This window comes from Ictidomys tridecemlineatus, chromosome 8 (genome assembly GCF_052094955.1).
Source record: "Ictidomys tridecemlineatus isolate mIctTri1 chromosome 8, mIctTri1.hap1, whole genome shotgun sequence".
In the NCBI taxonomy this organism is placed as follows: domain Eukaryota; kingdom Metazoa; phylum Chordata; class Mammalia; order Rodentia; family Sciuridae; genus Ictidomys; species Ictidomys tridecemlineatus.
The window spans coordinates 40,280,474-40,299,261 of NC_135484.1; the positions used below are offsets into that span (position 1 = coordinate 40,280,474).

At 37.4% G+C, this 18,788-nt stretch overlaps 1 protein-coding gene across 21 annotated transcripts in view; it reads right to left on the bottom strand.

Moving 5' to 3' along the window:
- The window catches only part of LOC144366055 (heat shock factor protein 2-like), an 85,152-nt gene that overhangs the window by 36,977 nt on the left and 29,387 nt on the right, over window positions 1-18,788 (bottom strand). For 9 of the 21 annotated variants that reach the window (XR_013424907.1, XR_013424906.1, XM_078019281.1 and 6 more), the window contains 2 exons: window positions 3,079-3,144; window positions 604-856 (listed from right to left, as the gene is read on the bottom strand). The exons of 2 other annotated variants lie outside the window; for them this stretch is intronic. Coding sequence is in view for 1 of the 19 variants with exons in the window: in XM_078019301.1 (XP_077875427.1) it covers window positions 763-856; window positions 3,079-3,093 (109 nt within the window). In the remaining 18 variants the exon portion in view is untranslated. Of the gene's footprint in view, window positions 1-603; window positions 857-3,078; window positions 3,145-15,487; window positions 15,550-16,531; window positions 16,656-18,788 lie in introns of all 21 variants that reach the window. 10 more of the 21 variants (XM_078019293.1, XM_078019288.1, XM_078019285.1 and 7 more) reach the window with 4 other exon arrangements.

Below are 18,788 nucleotides of genomic sequence, written 5' to 3' on the forward strand. Positions count from 1 at the left end.
AATTGCACTTCACAGCAGGAAATGTATATAACACAGCTTTATGTTGTTCACAATATCTATCACAATACCTTGTGCTTTTGGGGCACTGAATATATGTATAAGGATACCCTTATGATTATTGGATGCTTTCTGTCACATGTGCTCGCGAATGAGCCGGGGTTTTCCCTCCATATCCCCCATAGCTTCCAGGAACATTCCAAACATATTTGGAAGAAGAGAAATGCTTTCATTTGGATGGTCAGTTTCGAATACAGTAGGTAGGTTTCTCTCTCAGATAGAAATATAAAATGACAAACAGCTGTGGTCAGAGCGAACCATGCCAGAAGACTGAATCTGAGTGATCAGAAATGCCTTTCAGCAGGAGGAGCAACCACCACTGGAACCACATTCAAGCCAAATGTGATAGGTCTTACACTGAAAAAGGATCATTATTTGTGATTGAAAACAATAAACAAACACAGAACACCTAAAGAGAAGGAGGCACCCTGCTATAATTTGGATCTGGAATGTTGCCCAAAGGTCATGTGTTGAAAGCTTGGACCCCAATCTACCAGCATTCAGAACGGACTCTACAGAAAGGTGAATTGAATCCTGAGCTCTAACCTCATCTGTGGATCAATCCACTGATGGGTTCATGATTGGACAGGACTATTGGGAGTTGGTCAAAACTGTGGGGGCGGTAGGGCCTAGTTGGAGGGTAGGCCATTCGAGTTGATTCCCTGGACGGGTACATCATATTCCTCAGTCCTCTCTTCCCCTCACCATTTCCCTGATCTCCATGAGTTGAGAAGCTCTGTTTTGAAGCCAGGCTCTCTGCCATGGTAATCTGCCTCACTTCAGGCCACAGCAATGGAGCCTGAAATTGAACCAAAATAAATATTTACTCATTTAATTTTCTCAGGTATGTTGTCAAAGTGATGAAAAAGTCTTCTCACACACACACACACACACACACACACACACACACTCAAACACACACACACACACACACAGGAGGAATGGTCTAAAGGGAGAAAAGGACACTTGGTATTGTTGACGCCTTCTTCAACAGTAGACACAGCTGGGGTACAGCGTGGATTCTCACTTCAGCAGATGCTAAAAGGGGCTTAAATTTTTATATTAGTCTTTTATGAGGAGAGACTGACTAACACAGGCCTGACTTCTCTCTCAGATTTGGAGATGAATAAGAAGGACCAAGAAGATTTCCTTTTCTAGCCCAGGACACAAATGCAGTCACTAGTTTCTGATAGCAATCGGAGTAATTATGTCTACTTGCTCTATCTTGAAGGCAAGAGACATTATGAGGTGATTCATATAATCCTTAGGATCTACTTAACCATTAATTTTCCAAAAATTCTTCCTTTTTTAAAATTTTATTTCTGCCACCTTGAGGTTTTGTTTCCTGAACAGACATAGAGAAAGAACAGCTCAAGGAAAAGAGTCTCCTGAAAATGGGCTCTGGGAAGAGAGTAATGGGAGCAAACCCAAACCCCTTCTAAAGGGTAATAAGGAAAATGATCCTAAACAAAACAAAAAGCAAATAGGAACAAAGTGGCAGCAGGCTCTGTTTGTTGGCCACTTTCTCTGCACCAGCCATCAGGTGAGAACTACACACTATGTTGTCATTTACTGTTCAACTCATGCTTGTGAGAGAGGTCTTATAAATGCGCTCTGTCAGTTTAGCTCCAAAATTGCTCTGGTCCCAATGGGTATGTCTGTTACAGCCCACGTGCTTCATCTCTTTGCTTTGTCCCCAACTCTACAAAACTGCCTCCTCATTAACTTGTTGGAATTTAAACACCTTGGAAAGCAGGGCCTTATCTTAACTCCTTCTGATCCTCAGAGGTATGGGAATTACATTTAGGATTGTTACTCCATAGTAGAAAATTTCTCAACTTTTTATTTCACTCTGGACTCTTGAAACCTGGATTATATTTGGCACTGATAAACAACAATAGGTTAAGTGGACATCAACCCATTGGCTCTAAAACAAATTTTCTTAAGTGAAATTTAAGCGGAATTTTTGAGCACTTAAATAAACTTCAATCAGAATTAACAAGGACCAAATAATGTTCAACTGAACTCGAAAATGTATAGATTAACAGCAAAAATTTACTTTTGGAAAGGGTAAAGATGGTTCTTTAGTGAAATCTAATCCATATTATAATTTGAATTCTGAGACTGATTAAGACTTTGTGATGGTTAATTGTATATGTTAAGTCGCCTGGGCTACGATGCCCAGATGCTTGGCCAACTTTTATTCTGGGTGTGTCTGTGCTGGTGTTATGGGGTGACATTTACTTTTGAATCGGGGACTTTTAGTTAAATAGATTCCATTCTCTAATGTGGAGCGAGACCTCACCTCGTCAACTGAATGCAACTGAATGGGACAAAAAGCCCACCTCTCCCAGACAAGAGGGAACTGTCCAGTGAACTACCTTTGGATTTCATCTACAACATTGATTCTTCCTGGCTCCACAGCACACTGCCTTGGGACTCAAACTAGGACACTTTCCTGGATCTCTAGCTCCTCCCAGCCACCCCTGCCCAATCCCGTGAGCCAATAGCTGACAGGCAAGTGCAGGGAAGAAGCAGAGGCCCTGCAGGGGGGTGAGTGTGCTACTGGCTGCAGGTCCCTGGTCAAAGCGCAGGACAGGCTTCTGAGTTTACAGGCAGGGAGGGATGATTGGTGGTTGGTGGAGCCCCAGGAACCCCGCGCTCTGAGGAATTCTGAGCGCTTGGGTCATAATTGACCCCGGCAACGGCGGAGGACGTTCGGGGCAGAGAAGTGGATGGTGATGGACGCGCTTCTCAGAGCTGGTCCGATGGCTCGCTGAAGTGGCCACGATGTCGGCCTGGTTTGGAGGCCTGGGCTCAGGCTTGGGCCACTTCTTGGCTCAGGTGGGGAGCAGCTTGGCTTTCCTCACCGGCCATAGCTCCACCCTCACCAGGGACATGCTTCTGGATGACTTAGGAGGCCCAGAAGCAGCTTTACATCATTGTCGGAGAAAGGAAATGGAAACTACTGATTCCACACTAAGATGTGAGAATGAAAGACCGAAAAAGTATTGTACTGACCTGGAAGAAAAGCATGAAGCGCCAGAGCTACACAGAAACCATCAGTCTGTAAGTTGCCAAGATCAACTGCAACAGAAAGAGGTAGAGATCAGCCATCTTAAAGCAGGACAGACTGTACTGCAAGATCAAATGTTCCAACTACGGGCAGCTGCTCAATCAGTACGCTCGGGAGCTTGTGGTGTGCCAACAACAACCGCACCGGCTCCGTTCAGTTCCCTGATCGGTAGTCATTCTTCAGCCTTTCGTGATGATGACACGGACTTTAGTGACATAATTGTATCACAACAAGAAACAAACAGATTATCAACTGAAGTTGCAAAACATGAATCTGAAGTTGGCCACTCGAGGCAGATTGCTGAGGCTCAGGGAACACACCATTCTGACTCGAGTGAAATCTGCAAAGTACTAAATACTATCAAGACTCTTCAACCAAACCACAGTCCAGACATAGATGATCATCAGCATGAAATTTCAGTTTGGGAGCAGAGTTCTACTGTGGCAGAAAAGGGAAGAACCCTTCCTCAGCATTCAGCAGTGGAAGAAGTGTTCAGGCTTCAACGAGCCCTGGCTGATGCGGAGAAGGAAATCGTGAGACTAAATGGTTTAAACCAGGATAACCGCCTTGCTGAAGACAATCTGAAACTTAAAATGCATGTTGAAGCTTTAGAAAAAGAGAAGTCATCATTGAGTCAAGAAAAAGAGGAACTTCAGATGTCACTGTCAAAATTGAGCTGTGACTATCAAGTCATGAAAAGCAGAGCTTCAACAGACGTGAATTTGAATGTACAATTACTAGACTTAAAACTTCACTTGAAGGCAAAGGAGGAAGAACTGAATCAGACTATCCAGGAGAAGAAAATGCTGATAGCTGAGTTAGAAGAACTGGATCATCAGAATCAGGAAGCTACAAAGCACATGATTTTGATACAAGATGAGCTATCCAAACAACAAAATGAAGGAGACCTTGTCATCAAGAAGTTGGAACAAGATCTAGATGACGAAAAAAAGAGAGTTCGTCAACTTGAGGATGAGCAAATGAACATATCCCAAGAGTTGCATGTGCAGAAGGAGAAGTTAACTGAGAATGCGCAGAGCCTCAGTGATTTGCATTTAACTAAGCAGAAGCTTGAAGGTAAAGTAGAAGATTTAGTAGATCAGCTAAATCAGTCACAAAAAAATAGTTTAAACCTCCAGCAGGAAAACCTGGGGCTTAAGGATCACATTAGACAACTTGAAGAGGAGCTGTCTGGATTTAAGAGTAAGTATCCAACTTCTCTGAACGAAGACTCGAACAGTCACTGGAAGGATGACATGCTTAAAGAACGAGAAGCTGAAGTGAGCAACCTAAGGCAAAATCTTTCTCAAGAGGAACAGCTCAATGAAAACTTAAGGAAAGTTGCTGTTGAACTCAAGACGGAAAATGAAATGTTGATTTTAGCACGTGACGATGTAAGGCGTAAGTTGGAAGAATCTATTGCTGCTTACAATCAAATCTCTCAAGAAAGAGACACTATCACGGAGACTCTCCAAAGAGACAAAGAAGAGACTGAAGCCAAACTGCACCAGGCAGAAAAAAGACTGTTGGAAGAAGCAAATAATCACAGGCAGACTATTGAGGAACTCTCCAATGCACACAATTTGAAGACCTCTTACTTAAAGCTGAAACACGAATGTGCACTTCAACTCAATCAAGAGAAGGACTTTGAAATAGCAGGACTCAAAAAGAATATTGAGCAAATGACTGCTGATGAAAAAGAAACTGAGGAAATTTTGGCATCTTACATAGAAGAAGAGGAGCGATTGACACAAGTCATAAATGAGAAAGAAGTTTTTATTGAAAAACTCGAAGAAAAAAGTTCACAACTACAAAAGGATTTAGATAAGTGTTCTCAGGCCTTAAGAGAAAATGAAACTTTAAGGCAATCCGTTGAAAGAAAGGACAGAAGTCTTACCTTCGTGAAAGCAGAAAACAACTATCTGCGAGTAGAACTGGAAATACTTAGGGAACAGCACAATCAAGCTGTACCAGTGGCTGAGCCTGAAGCTCTTGATGCTATCACAGAACTAGAATTGGAGGTATCTCAACTGAATATAGTCAAAAATCATCTGGAAGATGAAATTCAAGACCATCTGAACATAATTGAAAATCAAAACCAGCGTAAAATGCAACTACTTCAGTCTTTACGGGAGCAGGAGGAGGAAATGGATGAATTTAAGTACCAATATGAGCAGATGAATGCTGCGCATAGCCAGTTAATTTTAGAAAGAGAGGAGGAAATTAAGAACTTGCAGAAAACTATTGAAGAACTAAAAGCCCAGTTGCCTGGAGAGAGGGGAGATGCTCAAACATTGAATTCTGATATTTTTCAAGAGACCAAAGTAAAAATCCTAAGAGAAAACGAGGTTCAACACTTACGGGACCATGTGTTTGTAGACAAAAAGAGAAAGCAAAACAGCTGGTATATGTAAGTGGATAGCTACTGGGTATTTTATTTTATTTCTTTAGTTGTTGTTGTTGTTGTGATTTTTTGCTATAGTACTTTTAAAAAAATTTGTTTTGTTTTTTGTAGCACTTTTTGTTTATAGAATTTTGTTCCAATGTAGCAGATAATCATCACCAGTTATCAATTCTGATGTACTTTAGCGAGCAACTGTACAGAGCAGCCTTCTTGAACCACTAGTTCCAACCTCACTTAATGGCATTAAGATAAAAACGATACATGTAATTACAGGAAACAAGAAAAACCCAACCCATAAGAAGGATGTCTCCGATTTAGAGTACATGAAAACCAAATATAGTGTTGCAAAACGTTGAGAATATTTAGTTTATCCAAGATAACATTGTACAACTACCAAGAGAAAATTCCAATGGGGAGGACCTAAACAGGAAGCTTAGTGGATAAATTCTAAGATGCCTTGAATCCAAATTCTATGACCCCTATCCATTTTGCCGATTTCCATTTCTCTACGAAAGTCACTTCACATTAATTCAGTTTTCCAGATGATAAATATGTCCAGAAGGAAGAGTATTTCTATGAGTCAACCCCAAAGTGGGATCACGTGATCCATTGCCAATGGAAAAGTTAGTTAGTAGGAATGTATCATTAAATATCTGGACTGCTTATCTACATACTATTGGGGGCTCTACAATAATTCTTATAAACACATTTTATAAAACATTGGATCAAAACAAGTTGGGGAGAGAAATAAGCTAACAACAGTTTTTGAAAGATGAAAAGCTTTAAAATAGGAGTAGTTACAACCTTTTGATAAATTAAGGTAAAAGATGAATCAAAAGTTTCTAGCTTAAGTAGGTGAAATCAGAGAAGAGAAAAAGCAGATTGCATAGCACATACTTCTCCGACACCTGTAGTTTCTAAAACCATTCAGAACCTTTTTATTAAAATTAATTTAAACAAAATTTAATATATTTTAAAATATAAATTATACTATCATTTAATATAAATTAATCTAATTTAAATTAATCTTAGTAGTATTATTTAAATTTCTTAATACTATGGTTTGATCTAAATTTATTTTATTAATTGATATTGTTTATATTAAATTCTAAATATTAAATTTATTTATAATTTAATATAAATTCCATTTATATTAAATTATAGTATGATTTATATTTAAAAATTCATTAAATTTTATTTAAATTAATACAATTTAACAAAGTAAATTTAACATAATATAGATTGAATTATTTAATATTGACTATATAACTTAATATAAATGTCAATAAAGTTAATTTTAATAAAAATGCTCTTAGTTGTTTTGGAAATTACAGGTGGCAGTGAAGTATTAGCAATATTATCTTCTTTTTTCTCCTCTTTGATTTTACCTAACTTAAGCTAGAACCTTTTGGTTTATCTTTTGTTTTACTTTACAAAAATTAAAAAAAAAAAAAAAAAAAAAAAAAAGGAAGAAAAACACCTAGTAGCTACACACATATCAGCTTTTCCTTTCTTATTTCTAAATTTCACCTTAACATTTACATTATTTTACCAAAATCAAGATGCCACCAGTTGTTAGGCATGAACAAAATCACTGAAACAACAACTGGAGGACGCATCCCAAAGTCACATTGGCTAAGTATTCAAAACATATAAATGTCTGAGAACTGATGAGCTCTGATAGTAAAGTTTCCAACCTATGAAAAGTTTCCAAATGCTATGGAAAATGATGACATTTCTCTTTTTGTGTTTTTAAGCTGAGAACCTAAGGTATGTTATCAGAAATTGTATGGAACTCAAGTCTTTAAATTTCTTATTTTTCCTGTACTGTAGACAAAGAGACTCACAATTCCTTGAGCTCTACTAGCATTTTAGTGACAGGAAAAAATTCAATGATGCATAGTTCTTTATCTGCATTCAATGTCTATCAATCTTACATACTTTGGGAAGGGTCACAAGCCACAGCCCTTATGCCTTCTGCTCTATTTCAAAGCTTCCAGCGTCAGTTGCAACGATTCTAGGAAACACTGGGAATACTCTATGGTACAAAATGCACAATTACTTTTATTTGAAAGCATCTCTAAGACATGAGTCATTAGGTGACTTTCTTGTTCTAAGTAAATTTACTGAATTATTATTAAGTGATAACATAGTAAGCCAAAATGAAAAATGAAAGCATATGCTTCAAATCAGAGCAAGGAAGAAATAAGAAGGTATGATGTGTGGTAAAAATACACGAACATGCAAATATTATCCAGCCTTCTTACGTCAAATTTCCTCTTTTTGATTTATTCATTTTTTGGAGGTTACACTCTTGCATGATATGCATGGAACAACTTTTGGGGGGATACAATCAGAAATGCAGCACTAAAATCTGCCTTCCTGTAACATCACACGGCTTACTCCTGAGAAGAATATCAAACTATATATTTGGTTTCGACTTGCCAAATTACTTGGAATCTTATTCCAGTAGACTTCACATGGTTGGGAAAAGCAGAGTTCAGATTTGTCATGAGAGATTTTTATATATTCTGCTCACTCCATCGTGTCTAGGTGAGCCTTTGGGTTTCAATGCCTGAAAACACACTTCTTATATTTCAGAATTAAAGAGCTCTTGGAAACGGCGACCTCACTGCATTCTTGAGAAAAATATGTTATACAGGTACTCAGAAAAATCACAAAGATTAATATAGATTCAAGATTTTTTTTTTTTTTTAAGACAAGGGGTTTAATGGAGAAAACAGCAAGATAGCCTTAGAAATTTCATACTCCCTGCATTCTTAGGAAAAGCTTCTATATTGTAAAGAATAACACCAAACAGGAAAGTTCCTAAGAAAATATTGTGCTTTCAGTTTCCTTGTCTCATAAATTTTATTAAAGTTTCATTAAAGACCCTGTATTTGCTAGCCTTTTTATTAAATACTTTTTTGAGATATTCTATTAATGTCTATGACTGGATTTTATTTGGTCTCACATTAATGTCGCTCCCTGTGACAAAGGGTACATGGGAGGCAGGCAGGATCAGCCTGTCCTCTCCGAGGCACCAGCTGTCCGAACCAGGCTCTGACAGAGGTAGTGAAGGGCACTAGCGTCTCCTGGACTGAGCGAGAGGGTAAGTATCTGAGTAATATTAATTGTGTATAAATGCCACATTTTTTATGCATTCATCTACTAAGTTGTTTCCACAATTTAGCTAATGTGAATTTTGCTGCTATAAACATTGATGTGGCTGTGTCCCTGTAGTTTGCAGTTTTTAAGTCCTTTGGGTATAGACCAAAAAGAGGGATAGCTAGGTCAAATGGTGGTTCTACTCCCAAATTTCCAGGGAATCTCCAAACTGCTTTCCATATTGGCTGCACCAATCTACAGTCCCACCGACAGTGTAGGGGTGTACATGTTTCCTGAAATCCTCACCAACACTTATTGTTGTTGTCTTCATAATAGTTGCCATTTTCAAAAATCGCTGACATTCTAACTGGAGGGAGGTGCAATTAAATCCCTATCTCTCACCATGCACAAAACTCCACTCAAATGAATCAAGGACCTAGGAATAAAACCAGAGACCTTGCATGTAACAGAAGAAAAAGTAGGCCCTAATTCCAATCATATGGGATTAGTCCCAAAATTCCTTAATCAGACTCCTATAGCACAAGAATTAAAATCCAGTATCAATAAATGAGATAGATGCAAACTAAAAAAGTTTCTTCTCCACAAAACAAACAATCTGGGAGGTGAATAGAGATCCTACATCTTGGGAGAAAAGTTTTGCCCCATCACACATCAGATAGAGCACTAATCTCTAGGGTATAGAAAGAACTCACAAATCTAAATAGACACACACACACACACACACACACACACACACACACACACATAAATAAATAAATAAATAAATAAATAAATAATATGACCCATTCAATAAATGGGCCACGGACCTGAACAGACACTTCTCCCAAGATGATATAAAATTAATCAACAAATAGATGCAAATATGCTCATCATCACTAGCACTTAGAGAAGTGAAAATCAAAACTACACTAAGATTTGAAGTTCAATCTTAAAGGCTGAAAAGGAGCATGTTTCACCTCTCTTTCTCCTTCTACCACCAAATCTTCATAGAAATTAGAAGAGGACATTTGAAAATGCTGAGTGATCCAAAATAAGAATGAGAATTTCAAGGACTGAACACAAAAATAGATTATGAAAGAGTAGATCAAGTTGAAAAGACAAAAGCAAATATAGAACGTGCAAGAAAACACTTCACTTGCAGAAGCTGAGAGGTAACAGGCTGCTTCATGCTTTCAGTATTACAGACCAGGGATCACAGAGCACAGGACAACAATAAGATAGTTATCTGGGGTACCACAGCGTGGGGTATATAGAGCAAAAACATGGGAAACCCTGCAGAATAAAAGGCATAAACTGAACATCCCTCTCTCAGAACCCAAACAAGGAACCACCAACAAGCAGGGAGGGGATAGAGAAGAGCTGTGTAATGCACTTAAGAAGCCTGACTGAGTAGCTATACCGAGAAGTTGTACCATGCACACAAAACTACATATCATGTTCAAACACACAGGCTACAGCCACCAAAATTTACCATGCCCTAGACCACAATGAAAACGCCAGCCAATTCCGAAAAGGTGTTATCACACACGCTGCAATTCCTTGTGCATCTAAAATTAGAAGAATTTTGACTCCTCAAAAAAAAAAAAAAAAACAATTCCATATACAATGAAATTAGGGCCATAGAAACAATTCCGAATTATTGTTAGATTAAAGCAAAAATCAAGATGGGATTAAATTAAAATACTATAACAGTCATCTGGTGAGTATGGCAGAAGCAACAGGGATTTAGATATATGTATTTGAAAAGAGATTGAAATCAAACGGCATATGCTTTTAACATAAAAACATAATACCTGGATACTGGATAAAATAATGTAAATGTTAAGGCAAAATTTAGAAAAAACAAAGGAAAAGCTGATGTGTGTAGCTACTGGGTGTTTTGTCTTCCCATTTTCATCTTGGTAAATTAAGATAAAAGATAAACAAAAGTTTCTAGCTTAAGTTAGGCAAAATGAGACAGCAGACAAAAGTAGAATATATAGCTAATATTTCTCTGATACCTGTAGTTTCTAAAACCACTAAGAGGATTTTTATTAAAATTAATTTCATTAATATTTTTATTATATAGTTAATATTCAATGACTTAATCTATATTAAATGTTATTTAAATTGACTTTGTTAAATTGTATTAATTTAAATGAAATTTAATGAATTTTTAGTATACTGATTTTAAGTCCTCTAGTTATAAACCAATGAGTGGGATAGCTGGGTCAAAGGGTGCTTCCGATCCCAGTTTTCCGAGGAATTTTCATACTGCTTTTCAGACTGGCTGCATCAATTTGCAGTGCCACCAGCAATGTATACGTGTACCTTTCCCCCCCTCATCCTCGCCAACACTTATTGTTGCTGATATTCTTGATGATTGCCATTCTGACTGAAGTGAGATGAAATCTTAGAGTAGTTTTGATTTGCATTTCTCTCATTACTAGTGAAGTTGAACATTTTTTTCATGTATTTATTGATTGATTGTATTGCTTCTTCTGTGAAGTGTCTGTTCAATACCTTGCCCTTTACATTGAAAAATATATATATTGTGTATTGCTGGCAAAAATAGAGTATCATTGAATAGTTCCAAAGTTTAGAGACTTCTAAAAAAGTGGCTTTTATAGACTTTCATGAGTTGAAAACTAGTTGTATTTCTAATAGGGTAGAGCTCAGTAATCACTATGTTGCCATCAAGAAAGCCCTGCAGATGTTTGCCTAGTGGAATGAAAAAAAAAAAAAAAAAAAAAAAAAAAACCAGAATTGAGAACATCATCCAGGCAAATCAGTAGGCAACTGATTCTAGTTCGAGGTAGACAATTAATCTGTTGAAGAATCTACTTTCACAGTTTGTATATAACATTTATGGACTATTTTACATTCTATTTTAAAAATATTGATTATTTAGCCTTTAGTGGACACAACATCTTTATTTTATTTATTTTTTTAGGTAGTGCTGAGGATCAAACCCCATGCCTCACGCATGCTAGGTGAAGGAGCTACTACTTGAGCCACATCCCCAACACTCTCTTAAATTCTTATTTTCACCTTGCTTCTTTATGATAATGAGAATTCAAATTTATGGGTAATATATCATTCACTGAACAACTTGTCAGTCCAAATCAATCCTTCTACTACTGTATTGTCACTGGAGTGTTATGTTAATCTTCCTACAAACGTGTGCGGAACATTTCATTGATTATGCCAATTCTTAAAAATACAAATGTGCCGAGCCCTAATATCCAGAGTATACAAACAACTCAAAAATTAAACATTAAGAAAGCAAACAACCCAATCAACAAATGGGCCAAGGACCTGAACAGACACTTCTCAGAGAAGGATATACAGTTAATCAAAAAATACACGGAAAAAATGCTCACCATCTCTAGCAATCAGAGAAATGCAAATTAAAACCACTCTAAGACACCAAATCAGTCCAGTAAGAATGGCAGCCATTAGGAAGTCAAACAACAACAAGTGCTGGCAAGGATGTGGGGGAAAAGGTACACTTGTACATTGCTGGTGCGACTGCAAATTGGTGCAGCCAATTTGGAAAGCATTATGGAGATTCCTGGGAAAGCTGGGAATGGAACCACCATTCGACCCAGCTATTCCCCTTCTCGGACTATTCCCAAAGACCTAAAAAGAGCATACTATAGGGATACAGCTACATCAAGGCTCATAGCAGCACAATTCACAATAGCTAGAATGTGGAACCAACCTAGATGCCAGTCAACAGATGAATGGATGAAAAAAATGTGGCATTTGTACACAGTGAAATATTACTCAGCACTAAAAAATAACAAAACCACGGCATTTGTTTAGAGACCTCTAAAAAAGTGGCTTTTATAGACTTTCATGAGTTGAAAACTGGTTGTGTTTCTAATAGGGTAGAGCTCAGTAATCACTATGTTGCCCTCAAGAATGCCCCGCAGATGTTTGCCCAGTGGAATGAAAAAAACAAACCAGAATTGAGAACATCATCCAGGCAAATCAGTAGGCAACTGATTCTAGTTCAAGGTAGACAATTAGTCTGTTGAAGAATTTTCAACTATTGTGATAAAATAAATAAAAAATAAAACAGACTCATATTCTCTTATAAAGGCTGAAAAAAAATCTTCTGTTGAATTATATTTGGAAGCTCTCCTCCCTGCCCAGCAAAAATCCTCTGTGGTCACATCCTCACAATTCAATAAAAAAGGAAAAAATTCAACTACAAACAAGAGAATAAATGTACTTCTAACAGACAACAAACATTGCTTGATACAAAGTAACAAAGGCTTTCTTTAACTATTTAAAAGGCTTTCTAATTCTCCTTTGGAAAGCCAATTCTCCCTGAGCTCTCATTTAACTAGCAGTTCTATTTCAGAAAAAAATACAAGGAACACTCCAAAATAAAATAAATAACACTTTTTTTTTTTTTTGCCTAAAACAATAAAGCCAAGTTTAGTTGGTTTATGTTTACAAATTATGACTATTTTAACTAGCAAAGAATTCAAGACCACATTGTTTTATCTGTCATTATCTTTATAAAGCGTCAACCACAGATTATATCCTAACTTTTACTGGTAGTGATTTCTGAACACTCCATGGTAAGTTACACAATGAATCTATGAGAAGAAACTCTGTGGAGCAATAAATCACTGCAGTTGCTTTTTATGGCTCAACCCTCAGAGGGCTCCCACATTGTTCATTTAATTATGCTGTTGCCCATCATCTTTATCAGGTTTCAAAGTCCTCTGGAATATAATAAAAAGGAATACTAAGGAGAGTGAAAAAAAGTGTAGTACAACATGTGGCAAAGCAAAAATGTGAAATATATGCCTTAAAAGTTAAAGTAAATAGTACTTGACAGTAGGTTGAGTCATTTTCAAGGTATAAGATAACTCTAAATTTTTTGGGGGGTGGGAGCATGTACCAGGGATTAAACTCGGGGCACATGACCACTGAGCCACCTCCTCATCCCTGTTTTGTATTTTATTTAGAGACCGGGTCTCAATGAGATGCTTAGGGCCTCGATTTTGCTGAAGCTGGATTTGGATTTGCAGTCCTCCTGCCTCAGCTTCCCAAGCTGCTGGGATTACGGGCATGCACCACTGCATCTGGCTTGAAATAGTTCTAAATTTTGACAACTAAGAACAGAGAGCCTCAGGGGAGTTGTTTCTCTTCTCTAGGATTTTCTTTCCCCACCTGAAAATGGGTTAAATGAGCATTTCAAGAGTAAGAATCAGGGGGCTAGGATTGCAGCTCAGTGGTAGAGCGCTTGCTAGCATGTGTGAGGCACTGGGTTCAAAGTTCAGCACCACATAACAAAGTAGCAAATATTTACAACTAAGAAGAATATGTGTGTGTATATGTGTGTGTATTCTTCTTTATACATATGTGTATGTGTATATACACACACACACACATATAAAGAAGAGGAATAAGCATCAGCGGCCAATTCCCCCTCCTAATCTTTCTTGCCCTGTCCACAGTATTTCACCCAGTGAGCAATTTCCTCCTGGCAAACACTGTTTTTTATTTTGTTTTATTTTTTCACCTGGTTTCCACCACCCACACTCATTCTTCACTTGTTGGTCTCCTTCAGTGGTTGCTCTTCTCTCCAACCTCTACTCTTTTGGTGGTCCCATCCAGTGTTACAACTTTAATATCCACCAGTAATTTCCTGCTCTCAGGGCCTCTGGGCTGGTTAATAGATCCTTTCAATGAAACACATGAAACACACCAACTATCTAGTCTCTATCTCTCACCCCAAACCTTAGATGGTTTTAAAAATAAAAACAAAATGAAACAAACAACCAAAAAGACCAGAGAGTTGGAATATGTGATCATGTTCTGGTCATTCTTTTGATGTAATGCTGATTTGATCACATTCAATTCTTTGATTTAAAGCTGGACATATGGAAAAAATTGCTGCTTTACCAAATCAGATTTCATTTTTCAAATACAGTGTGGAAGCAGTCATAATATTTTCACTCAAATTTTGGATTTAGAAAGCAAAAAAATTATTCAGTAACTTAAGTTGAGCTGTCCAGTTTGATTCTTTATTGTTGTATTGTTCCCCTTTCAGCTAGGTAATCAGTCAGTAGGACAGAGTTTTATCAATTAACATTGTTAAATTATCTGTTAGATTATCATTAAGTTATTAGTTCCTTTCCAATATGTATACGGTTTCCATATTGTTAAGTCCTGCTTCAGATTAAGGCTAGTAATAGTTGCTGTCACTGTTAATACAACATAATGTGGGTGATGGTGACTAAAATAAAATTACTGTCACTACTAATCATCACACAAACAAAAAAACAAACTTAAGTTTAACCTGCCAGCAACCCAGGAGGCTGAGCCAGGAGGATCACAAGTATCTGCCATTTCGTAAGACCCTGCCTCATCATAAATAATAATAACAATAATAAAAGGGCTGGGAGTGTAGTTCAAGGACAAGGTGCTGCTGGATTCAATCTCTAGTATGGAGAAAGAATAAAATTAACCTGGTCAATATGTCGCATATAAATTGTTCAACACTGGATAGATCCCAAAAATAGCAGGTGGCAATATATCATTAAGTCACTTTCCATAAAGACCTACAGAACAAGTTACCAATGTGCCCAAATCAATGCTTGCATCAATGCTGAGGCCCTGATTAATTCTTGTGACTCAGAGCTTTCCAGATCTCTTTAGGAAAGTGTCCTCTGTTCTCCACAGTTAGCTGTGGCAGTGCTTTCCTTCCTGGAAAGCATGTAGCTTAGAGGCTCTTACAGTCAAATTAGAATCCACTACTGCAGGGGATGAGAGTGCACAGCTGGGGTCCCAGCTATTCCTTGTCCTTTCAGACTTACTGGTAAGGTCTGTTTCCTCTTCAAGTCATTGATGCTTCTCTCTTATGACTTCTGTTATTTTGCTAGGAATGAAAGTTTACATTAAAGAGCAGTTCGGATGAACAGTATGCCCAGCAAACTTCTCATTCTTGTGCTTTTCACTGTCAAACATTAAACTATAAGGAGTTAACTCATGATATAAAATAATACATGTGAGTGTAACAATGTTCATTGGACTCAATTTGCAAACTATTAAAGGGTGAGTAACTTTCTTACCTGGTCCAACACCTCATCTGTGTTTCTATGACCCAAAGCCTCTGTCCGGACCGGAACAAATAGAAGTTACTCTCTACTCATTGCAATGAAGCAGCCAGAGTTGCTATAGCCACATCTTTTCTCTCTTTAACAATTGTTTTGAATTCCAAAACTCTTTTGCCTCAAGAAGTCAAAAGACACCAGGTGCAGTGGCACACTCTTATACTTCCAGTTACTCTGGAAGCTGAGGCAGGAGGATGGCAAGTTCAAGGTCAGCCTGAGCAATTGTGCAAGATCCTGTCTTAACATAAAATTTTTGAAAAAGGGCTTGGGGTAGCTCAGTGGTAAAGCAGTAGCCTGGCATGCAAGGTTCTGGGTTCAATCTCCAATACCACAAAAATATGGAAAATAAAAAGTCAAAGGTTGAATGTTTAAGAATCTCTCTATAAATCTCCGTTGCCTTTTTTATTTTTTTTCAACATGCTAATGACTATGTGACATCTAGATAGCGTGTGCTGTGTGTGTTTGTGTTTTTAAAAGCATTCTTCTATGATGAGTGTGTATTACTTTGAAAATGAGAAAAAAATACTTTATAAAACTTCTACATAAAAATGAGACTTCTTCACCACCATCATAACATCTACCAAGTATTAAATAGTTATCAGGTATCATTCGACTTGCCTCTATCATCAGGAATCTTTCTATTTATATCCATTTATTTGTTTGCAGTGCTGGGGATGGAATTCAGGGCATCACACATGCTAGGCAGTTGTTCTACCGCTAAGCTATTGCACCAACCCCACCATGTACCTTAAAACAAACATTGCGCTCGGGAGGTGGCTCAAGCGGTAGCGCGCTCGCCTAGCATGCGTGCGGCCCGGGTTCGATCCTCAGCAGCACCATATACCAACAAAGATGTTGTGTCCGCGGAGAACTAAGAAAAAATAAATAAATGTTAAAATTCTCTCTCTCTCTCTCTGTCCCTCTCTCTCACTCTCTCTTTAAAAAAAAAAAAAAAAAAAAAAACATTGCCAGGGAAGCATCCTCTCCACTTTAGAGAAAATAAACTGAGATCCTGAGAGATTAAATAAATTTTCAAAAAAACACAGGAAAAAAAAGTGGTAAAAGTGAGATTCAAATACAAATTTCCTTCTCCAAAGATTGTTCTCTTTCTATCAGGTTTCTGAGGGCAGGCTGAGTTTTAGAACATCCACATAGTTTCCACTCCCATGACACATTTTAAAGAAAACCGAGGAAGGAAAATAATAATTAGTCATATGAAGGATGAAAAAAATAGCATGGAACACATCTAAAGGTTCTTGGGACTGACATGTGATGAGAAACTTGACTGGAGAAAACGAAGTCCTATAGGATTTAACTCAGGCAAACCATCGGCTCTATTATTAAATTACTTGGTGTTTCACAGCAAAAGAATGAAGATGAAGCTTATTTTTAAAAATACATTTTCCTACATGAACCAGGTTAGCTTATTATTACAGATGGATGTGGTAATTTCCAAAGAAGTTTCCTCTGACAGCTCCAGAATCAGATCATTTCTAGAAAAGTTCAAGTGTATCCCTCCAATGGAGGAAAAATACTTTGTAGGGGACTGAGTGGAGAAACTTATTTGTCATTGATTTGTGAAGTACTGAATAAATTTCAGCTTCAAGCTATTATTCTTTCTAAGGTAGTCTGCTCTACATCAGTGGTTTGAAACTTCCCAGATACAAAGCAGAGTAGTTTTGCAACTGTGTTTTCTTATTCTGTATTATTTTAATATAACTAAGGCACTGTATCTATAACAATAATTTTTAAAAGATGTAAATTTATATTTCTTTGTATATTAATTTGGGTCCTTCAGGGTTTAAATTCAATGCAGCCAAAGTAATTGGAAGACAGTAGTCAAGCCAGTTGCAATAGTGCACTCCTGTAATCCCAGATACTTCAGAGGCTGAGGAAAGAGCAAGGCCACCCTCAGCAATTAAGCAAGACCCTGTCTCAAAATAAAAACTAAAACGACTGGGGATGTAGCTCAGTTGTAAATTACCCCTGAATTAGAGGAAGGAGGAGGAGGAGGAGGAGGAGGAGGAGGAGGGAAAAAGGAGGAGGAGGAGGAGGAGGAGGACGAGAAGAAGGAGGATGTATATTAATCTGGGTCTTTCAAGGTTTAAATTCAATGCAGCCAAAGTAATTGGAAACAGCAGCCAAGCCAGTTGCAAACCATCGGCTCTATTATTAAATATTATTGCTAAAGGTAGGAAGATTTGACAGTGGTTATTGAAAAAATATAGTAGTATAGATATGGTAGTATAGCTCTAATATCATCAGTAATATACAATTTTTAGTCTTCGGAACAAAAGATGTATTCATTCAGAATACTAAGTCACTCAGTGAATAGATTCTTATTGAGTGCTTATTACACACCAGCAGCACCAGAGTCACAGGCATGTACCCTGTTGTCTTAAAATTCTTAGTTATTTTTGAGGAAGGGTACCATATTTTAATTTTGTTGGGAATATAGCACTGAACAATAGCATCATAGCTCCCTCCCTCAAATGATTTATAGAGAGAAAAAAGAATAAAATATTAATTATATGATTAATCAATAAAATGTTATAAACAGTATGATAAGGAAAGTATGGAGTAACTAATGATAGCATTCAGCAGATCTTTTGTGCTGTTCAGAAACGAAGTGAAATAAAATCTACCACTAAAATAATAATGGACATATATTATTTTCGCCCATTCCTTCAAAGTCATGATGAGAGTTGAAATCCAGCAATTTTGTGGTTCCTCTCTTCAATTTTGCTGACCTTTATCTTGCAATAGTTAATATGCTTAAGGGAAATCTAGGACATCACAAACCAGAACCATATCTGTGCCTTTTTCTGCCCTTGCCTCTGCAGTTCTTATTCATAGTGCTTGAACTTGTGATAAAATAAGGTTGTAATCTGGGGTTAAAATGTTGGTAATGTTCAAAAGATGAGTCAAGAAAGAGAACTATCATTAGCCCTTGTCATGTGAAGTCAAAAAATACCTTATCCTGCCATAGCTCAGGGGAAATTCT